This window comes from Sparus aurata, chromosome 9 (assembly GCF_900880675.1).
Source record: "Sparus aurata chromosome 9, fSpaAur1.1, whole genome shotgun sequence".
NCBI classification, from domain to species: Eukaryota; Metazoa; Chordata; class Actinopteri; order Spariformes; family Sparidae; genus Sparus; species Sparus aurata.
Window position 1 is genome coordinate 16453540 of NC_044195.1, and position 8929 is coordinate 16462468.

The following is an 8929-nucleotide window of genomic DNA, read 5'->3' on the forward strand; positions in this document are numbered from 1 at the left end:
GAGCTGTTGCTATGTATGGTATCCACCCCCGGCACCTCACAGGCCCGACAGTCCTCCTCTTACGCCTTTGTGTCTGCAGGGAGAAGGCTTGAAGGAGTGTCGGACAGTTGCTCGCTCCTGAAGATGCTTGCAGAAGCTGGATTTCTCTGCACAGCTTGGGATGCTTGAGAGCTGCCACTGACGGACCAACTTTTTAACCTTTGAAACTTTCCAACATTTTCCTTTCGCAGGGCTTGCGTGACCTTTTTGATACTGTGAAACTAGAACCAAACTCTTGACTCTCGGGGTTGTGTGGTCTGCGTTGCACCATGCTCTCCCTGTGGTTGTTCCTGCTCCCTGTGCTGAGCCTCTTTCCTCTGGCGCCGGCCGAGAAGGGCCTGGAGTTCCCACAGTACGATGGGAAAGACCGCGTCCTAGATATCAATGACAAGAACTACAAGAAAGCCTTGAAGAAAGACAGCATGGTGTGCCTGTTCTACCACGGGCCCATACCAGACAGCAAGGAGCAGCAGAAGCAACACCAGATGACTGAGCTGGTGCTGGAGGTAAAGTATGAAGACCAATGCAGGGAGAGAGGAGGTGCAGGGATAAAAAAACATAACGACAGGACAAGAAGGAGGGAGAAGAGTAGGGACGAGATTAAAAATGTTGGAGAAGAACGGAGACAAGGTTTAGTTTGATAGTTTTCATCAAACAGACTTATATGAAAGATCATGAGTATAAAAACTCCACGTGAAAGCTCCAGTAATCTGAGAACCAGTACATGCATGGCTTTCCTCAAGGTCAGCGTGTATCTATATGTGCTCGACGAGCGCACAGAGTCCAGTGAGATGCAGCACTGTCACTTAGGCTCAACTTCAGCTTAATTCAATGTGCGCTTCTATCCCCAAGAAATGCATCCGGCTAATTCTCCCTGTGGCTCTCATCCGCTGGCAGAAATAGGCCAAGAGCTCATGTGTATGATGTTTTTGAGTAATAAAACGTGAAGGACACCATACACCTCTCATCTATGTGAAATTCTGGTTGACTTTTGGTGACGAATGTAAGACAGCTTGGAGGTCTTTTGTATTCAGGCTCAGCTATGCAGCTGGATACACGTCTAATTGAGAGATTAAATGAATGTCTCTGTTTGAATGCCATTCAGCTGGAAACAGTGAGCACTGTGCCCTGTATCATGTTACACGTGGCTGAGGGTGAGCTGCTCTCTGATCTGCTGAAGGTAACCCGAGCCCAGTCGTGCAGTCCTGATATTAGCTTCACTTATTTTACACAGCACAGGTGGGCCATGCTACTGTAGAGCACCATTATGTAGAAATTGGCATTTTGTAGGATATGGTGCCCCCCACAGATTCTGAGTGTAACAACACTGTCAAAAATACAAATTCCAGGTCTGTAACCATCAGTCAGATATAATGTAGTCGCTGACTACAAACAAAACTTGTCACGTAATAACAACGTGACTTACTGAAATCTTATATGTTGAAGTAAACATGTATGTTATGCTGTGATCATCCCCTCTCACTAAAGTTACATATTGCAGAAACAAGTCATAGGGGGGCTGACTGGCTGAGACAGAGACACCATTCACCCTGTTAAAAGGACACTGTACCATCAACATAAATTAGAAGCTGTTATTCTAAGGTAAAACAGTAAGCTGACACAACGGTGCTTTAACTTCTCATTGTGAAAGTATACAGTATGTTGATTTTTCAACAGAACATTGACAGCATCCGCACTTTATAATGAACGTCAATTTTGTCAGGCTGACTGGTGATTCAGTCAGGCTGGCAGCCTGGCACCATCTCTTCTGCTTTTCACATCTTAATAATAGACATTAAAAACTGAGTAAACTCACGTTCTGATCTGTGTTGTTTGTTAGTTGCAACTCTGAGGAAAAACGGAAAGTGATCCAGTTGTCTTTGCGACGGCGGCACCATCAAAAATACCATTTGGAAATACTAGGGTGGGAAAAGTTGTCTGTTGCCTCTTAAACACATTTGCTAGTTTGTCAAAAATATGCACAACTTGGAGTCTAAAACTTTCAGTTTACTTCCTCTGTGGAGGGACAAACTTCTTGTAAGCATACAAAAGCTATAACTGTTGTGCACGTTCGTACTTCACACAAGCAAACTCAAAGTTCAGTTCACACAGATTAAAATGAAAAATTAAGTAGTTCAGTAGTTTTTCTTTTTAAAGCGCTGCTCTGAACTAATACCAGTAGTAAAAAGGCAGTTAAAAAGTACTATTATCGCATTACTTACAAATTCCGGAAAACGCTTCAGTGCATTGAGTAATCGATGTGAAACGTTACCCTCTTCCAGTCTTTAATGCCAAGTCATACATAAGAGCGTTGTTAACTTTCAAGGGAATAATGGTGCTCATGTTCACAGTCAGTTTGTTCTTTGCTGAAAATATGAACGAGTTATTGAAAACCTTTAACCAAACAGTAGTCTGCACGTATATATCTGATGCTAATAAATCTGAGACCAACATGTAAAAATGATGGCGCTAATAGTGATCAAAACACCACAGGATACCTTAAACCTCACTGATCCTGAGCTTTTCAGTCGTAGTGTGAACAACCTTGCTGCATTTGAGCAACCATCATTTCTAGTAGGAGAGTCTCGCTTAGCTCGCCTACTGTACTACACAGGACTATAGCCAGAACAATTACATATACTCTTACTTGGTTATATTTAGATCAAGTCAGTCCGGGTGATTATGTAACCGTGTCTCCATGGCCTCTGGGCCGCTGAGCACCTCTGTCATATTGCCAACTTTGGTATTAATTTTTCTTTCTTAAGACCTTACCTGACACTGCGGTCAAGCTCCTGGTCATTTCTTTTCCAGAGAAGCAGCCTCCATGAATATTTCATCTCACCAGGGTTTTATTAGTCCCATTTCTGCTCAGAAAGTGAACGATTCATGTCATATGTCAACTTACTGAGTCTTTCCTGATTTTGTATCTGTTGGTTGCAGCTTGTTGCTCAGGTTTTGGAAGAGAAGGACATTGGATTTGGGATGGTCGACTCACACAAAGATGCAAAAGTGGCAAAAAAACTGGGTGAGTGTGTAAAAATGCAGCTTTTATTTGGCTTCCCTCTCCTAACTCAGCCCCCTATTCTTGAGCCCTGAATGCCTGCTATGATCTTTAATTTCCCTCAATCACAGGCCTGGAGGAGGAGGGCAGTGTGTACGTTTTCAAGGATGATCGGGTGATCGAGTTCGACGGCTTGCTCTCGGCCAACACCCTGACGGAGTTCTTGTTGGACGTGAGTAATTTAAGGGCAGATTCCCAGCTGCTGTCACTCATCAACACTGGCCTTTCCAATGTCACAAACCTTCTGTACTTCTTCTATCTCCTCTTTCTCTCTGTCTCTAGCTGCTGGAGGAGCCTGTGGAGGTGATTGGAAATGCTCTGGAGTTGAGAGCTTTTGATAGGATGGAGGAAGACATCCGCCTCATCGGTTACTTCAAGAGCGAGGACTCTGAGCGTGAGTGTGCGGGGCAGTTGACATGAATATGATCAGAACCTTGTTAGACGGGTCTGCGATTGAGCTCTCTGTGGCTCGTTTGAACCCGCTCATCTTCATGGATTAACAGATCCATTTTTACCACTACTGCACACGCAGCTGCCACTGTCTGGTCCAGTCTCACATGCTGTGGAAGAGCTGAGTCTAGAGCAGTTTACTTGTGGCGATGAGCTGCAGCGACATCCCGTCTGACCAACTGTGGGAGCATTATGTAGAGGTCAAAGTTCAGCTATTTCCGCTCTCTGATGTGCAAATGTCATGTATACAACGGCCAAAGAAAGCACAAACAGATGTGTTATCAGAAAAACAAGAGAACAGCAAAACCCTGTGTGCACAACGCCGTCTCCTTGTTTCCTCCTCAGACTACGAAGCGTTTAAAGAAGCTGCAGAGCAGTTCCAGCCCTACATTAAGTTCTTTGCCACTTTTGTGAAATCTGTAAGTAACCATAGAACCAACACTTAAACACATGACTACCTATATCCACATTACTCTTGAGTCTTTGTTGCTTGCCAACAGGTGGCCAAGGAACTGACTCTGAAAATGAACGAGGTGGATTTCTATGAGCCCTTCATGGAAGAGCCGGTCACCATCCCAGGCAAGCCTCACTCTGAGGAGGACCTGGTGGAGTTCATAACAGAACACAGACGGTAAACGAAGGGCACTGTTGTGCAAAATACTTCAACGTATGTGTATTAACCAACTACCTTGTGAGTTTTAAGTTTATAAGGTAAAAATCAGGTTTATTAGGTTGGATTAAACAAGAAATCAATGTTCCAGTGCACATCAGTTGTTGGTTATTATTTATCAGGTCTTTGTGCTCTGTGCCGACAGACCAACTCTGAGAAAGCTGCGGGCAGAGGACATGTTCGAGACCTGGGTAAGTGATGTTTAACAACTTTAAACGTAGTTTCCCCTGATACTTATAATAAGCTGACATTTATCATCATTTATCATCTTATTCTCAGGAGGACGATATTGAGGGCATCCACATTGTGGCTTTTGCCGAGGAGGAGGACCCCGGTAAGAGCATGTTACATGTCATACCACTATTTGTTATTAAAGGGGAAAATCATGGGACTGTTGAATACAGGCAAATGATCTCTTGTTCCCTGATATTTAATTGGTCAGTAAAACTTTTCGGACAGCACCTGTTATACAGGTTAGTGACTGTCAACTAATGATAAGACAGAACAATAACGAGTAAAGATTGCACACTGATGCATGATGCATTTATACATGAATACTGGAAATTAAAAGTGAAATAAATCCTATACAACAGTTAAAAGACAAATTAATCAGACAAAAGAGACATTCAGTCAAATTAGATAAAAAAGGACTTCAAATATGCATTAAGAAAAAAATGTAAATGTTAAAAAGGTAATGTTATGAAAAAATATGAAATGAAGAAAATAGATTAAAAAAATTGCAACCAATGTAAAGACTGAGATTATTGATACCATGTCTGACCTTGTCTATATGCGTTAGCTTAGCTTATTTTAGTTTAGCATAGAGATTGGAAACAGGAGGAGCGACTTCAGGAAGTCACTGGCTGGATAGAACAACAAAAATTTGCTGGTGGGCTGAATTTTGTCAGGCTAACTGTTCCACCTGATTTCCAGTCTTTGCTCTGACTAAGATAAGCTAACTGGCTGCCAGTTGTAGCCTTACAGTTATAGCTGACTTAAAGCAGGAAGACGACTTCTAAGCTTTCCCTCCACTAACGTTTCCCAGTGGAACCACTTCTTGCTTCCAGATGGTTACGAGTTCTTAGAGATCCTGAAGGAGGTGGCCAGAGACAACACCCACCTACCTGAGCTGAGCATCGTCTGGATTGACCCTGATGACTTTCCACTGGTGAGACGTGACACCTTCTAGCTTAGACAGACACAGAGCCAGGCAGACTAGAAATGTAGAAAAAAACAAAAACAAACAAAAAGCACAAAAAATAGGTGAATGGATATTTAGCTCACAAGCTGCTGGTCAAATATGATTGTTTTTCTTCAGCTGATCCCCTACTGGGAGAAGACCTTCAAGGTGGACCTGTTCAGACCACAGATCGGAGTCGTCAATGTTACAGATGTAAGTAAACCTGTTTGACGTCAAGTGAATGTTTGTGAGTTTCTGCAGACTTTATCTGACCCGTGTGTGTGTGCGTGAGCAGGCCGACAGCGTGTGGATGGAGATGGACGATGAGGAGGACCTGCCCACGCCCAAGGAGCTTGAGGACTGGATCGAAGATGTGCTCTCTGGCAAAGTCAACACAGAGGATGATGACGAGGAAGACGATGACGACGACGACGATGATGATGACGACGACGATGATGACAGTGAAGATGATGAGGATGATGACAGCGAAGATGATGAAGACGAGGATGACAATAATGGTGATGATAACGATGAGGAGGATGATGGTGACAATGAGGATGAGGATGAAGATGATGATGATGAAGATGACGATGACGAAGATGACGATGACGAAGACGACGATGAGTAATCCATAGCATGAGAATAGTAATCGTTGACTCTTCAGTTTTTACTGTACAGTAAAACAACTTTTCACAAATGTGTACTGAACATGTTCCCACTAATGACAACCAGTCTGTCAGTCCGTCTGTCGGACTTCTATGATGATGTAAATAAGCCTGGAGTGGGTTTGGGGATGTAGAATAAAAGACTTATATAGTTAAATGTCTGGTCCAGACATTTACCTCACATTACACGTGACAATTATTTATATATTTATATATGTAAATGGTTGTTAATAATAAAGGACTGTCGACGTCAACTATCACTGTCATCAAATTATCTTTTATTTAGGGTTGCCCTTGAGGGGAACCCCATCAGAGAGGGGAATTCATTTTAACTATCTACTACTTCAACCCAGATTCAACACAATGACAGAAAGTGTGATTACTTTAGTATGTTATGTTAAAATGTTGACAGTTAACATCTCTGCAAATTAACACTGGTACGTGTAACAGGCTCTGTACCGACACTGGTGGAGAAAAGCTTGATATAAGCTTGTGTGTTGAATCTGCGCTACACCGTGACTGTGATTGGTCAGCTTGGTAGAATCGCATTTTCCAGCTTCTCTCGGTGCTAATACAAGTGTTGATACTATAGTGACCTGTAGTTTCCCCTGTAAACACACCGCCCACATGCAACGACTGTTGCAGTCCCTCCTGATCGCTCTTCTTGGGTTATACTTCTCCTCCGAAGCTGCTTTTCGCTGCTGTAGTGTCTCTGTCCTAAAGAGAGCGGACAGGCTGCATGTTGAAACGGCAGGCTGCCCCTCCAGAAGGAGCCCAGAGCCCCTCCCTGCAGATGCTCGTCCTGTCCTTTTTGCATAACCTCAGCAAAAGCACATCTTTATCACCTACTAAAAATTCTCAATTGAACCTAAAAAAGGTTTCAACATTTCCAAGGTTTACAGAAATGACATTTCTAACAATTGCTCTGGAGGCTGGGCTAGTTTCCTACACACTCTGCGATGGAACATCTCAAAGCAAAACTCTTACCTACAAGATCAGATTTGTGTCAGGTCGTGGTCCTTGACATGAAAAAAATTTGAGTACCACTATTTTTAACACACTACAGTGTAAAAACCTTCAGACATACACTGCTTACTAACTATAAATGTGGATCACCATTCAACTAAAACTGGATTGGAATGTAGAAAGTAACAAAGTAGATTTACTCTTTTACAGTTTTGATGTTTTTCACATTAAGTGTTGTTCAAAATCAAATTAGTAGTTCCAAACCTTTTAAGCTACAGAAATCAACGTCTAGTCTCTATTTCCTCGTCACTTCAGAATAAGTATTAGAGTCCAAAACACAATGTTTTTGTTGCAGAACCTTTTCCCCCTTCTCCTGCGTTTGTTCTCTCACGACTCCTCTATGTCTTATCAGTCATAACAAGAAGTTTTACTTTCACTTTGAGCACATTTTCCGGTTGATACAACTTTTTTTCTTTAGAGAAATGCAGGGCTTTTTCTTAAAATGGAGCATCTTCATGTGCTTATATAGGCTGTTACACTTTGGTAAAGAATCTAAAGGCTTCTTCCACCATCGAGCAGCACTTTCTAAATGGAATTTCTTTAACATATAATCTGTTCAATTACATATGTTGTGGCTCATTGTCCTCAGTGTCAATAAACCAAACTGGGCGTTGAATATGTGATTCCTTTCCTGCTTTCAGGTGATATCATTTAAGATCTAATGTTTAGTTTACCCAGAAAATGTGCATTTTCTGCCTGGGGGGTGACCGCTTTGAAATTGTAAAACCCCATGCTGACAGTCTCCATTTTCAGGAACCTCTAATCTCTTCTTTCATCTCTCACTATTTCTGGTTTCTCCATCAGGTTTATCTCTCACCTGAATTAATGGGGCAGCAGCAACTGCACAGGGAGATAATAACGCCATTATTGAACTGACACTGGAAAAGCTCCTCTGAATGTAAATTCTTCACGTTTCTCTTCTCTCTTGCCTTCATTCACTTCACTTTGCTTTGTTGTTCTCCCTGTCTGTCCTGTGTGACTCATTGCTCTCCCTGCCATCGCGCACAATGAGAAAATACAATGACAGATGATGTTCCTGCCGCCGTGGGTGGTTATCGACTTTACATATGTAACGGCACAAACATAGAACTTGTATTTGATCCTCACACCTGCATAAACGCCACTGAATTTAATGATAAAAGAGAAGTATTTTATTTGAAATGAAGTGCAAATGATTTTTAGCAGGAGGCTGCAGACAGGAGGTTGAGGAAGTCTTCTTTTGCACAAAATATCAAGAAATCTGACGCTTTTAATGACGAAAGAATTGATAAATAAAGAGGGATTGCGCTTTACCCACTTCTTTATAGCTCTTTATCTGTAGGCCTTACTGTGGTAAACTCTTCCTCAAACAGAACATGACTGTAATTGACTCTATAATGCACAAATAATGCACTTTAAACTATTATTACTGTAAATATTGCACCTTATGTTTCTCTATCTCAGTATTTTATTTCATTTTATTCAGTTTTTCTTTAATGCTTATTATCTTATTTTACAGCTGCTTAAGCATTTTATTGTATATAGTATTTTTATTGTTTTTTTTGTATTGTATCGAGCATTTTATTGTTCCTATATTTGCCCTTGTGATTTGATCGTACTTTGTGTATTTGAATGTACCCACTGCATCTATCTATCTATATAATATTATATATATAGTACTTCAAAATATAGTTGACTACAAGTCTTTAGTAGTTCTCGCACTACAGAAAGTCTTTTAGGCCTATCATCATAACTCTGACTGTGAAAGACCTGAAACATCCTGCCCAGTCAATCCCTCAAAGTCATTTCAGACCTTCATCACGTAAAAGTCATCCAGTTGATCCACTTATAAATCGTTG

The 8929-nt window shown here is 41.6% G+C and overlaps 1 protein-coding gene across 1 annotated transcript; it reads left to right on the forward strand.

Moving 5' to 3' along the window:
* The first annotated feature begins 47 nt into the window (after positions 1-47).
* Positions 48-6325, forward strand: casq2 (calsequestrin 2). Its single transcript, XM_030427288.1, has 11 exons — positions 48-545; positions 2980-3064; positions 3172-3272; positions 3383-3494; positions 3896-3969; positions 4051-4181; positions 4366-4411; positions 4500-4554; positions 5288-5388; positions 5539-5613; positions 5696-6325. The coding sequence occupies exons 1-11, from the start codon at positions 309-311 to the stop codon at positions 6026-6028; spliced, it is 1350 nt and encodes a 449-aa protein (XP_030283148.1). The 5' UTR covers positions 48-308; the 3' UTR covers positions 6029-6325.
* The last annotated feature ends 2604 nt before the right edge of the window (positions 6326-8929 follow it).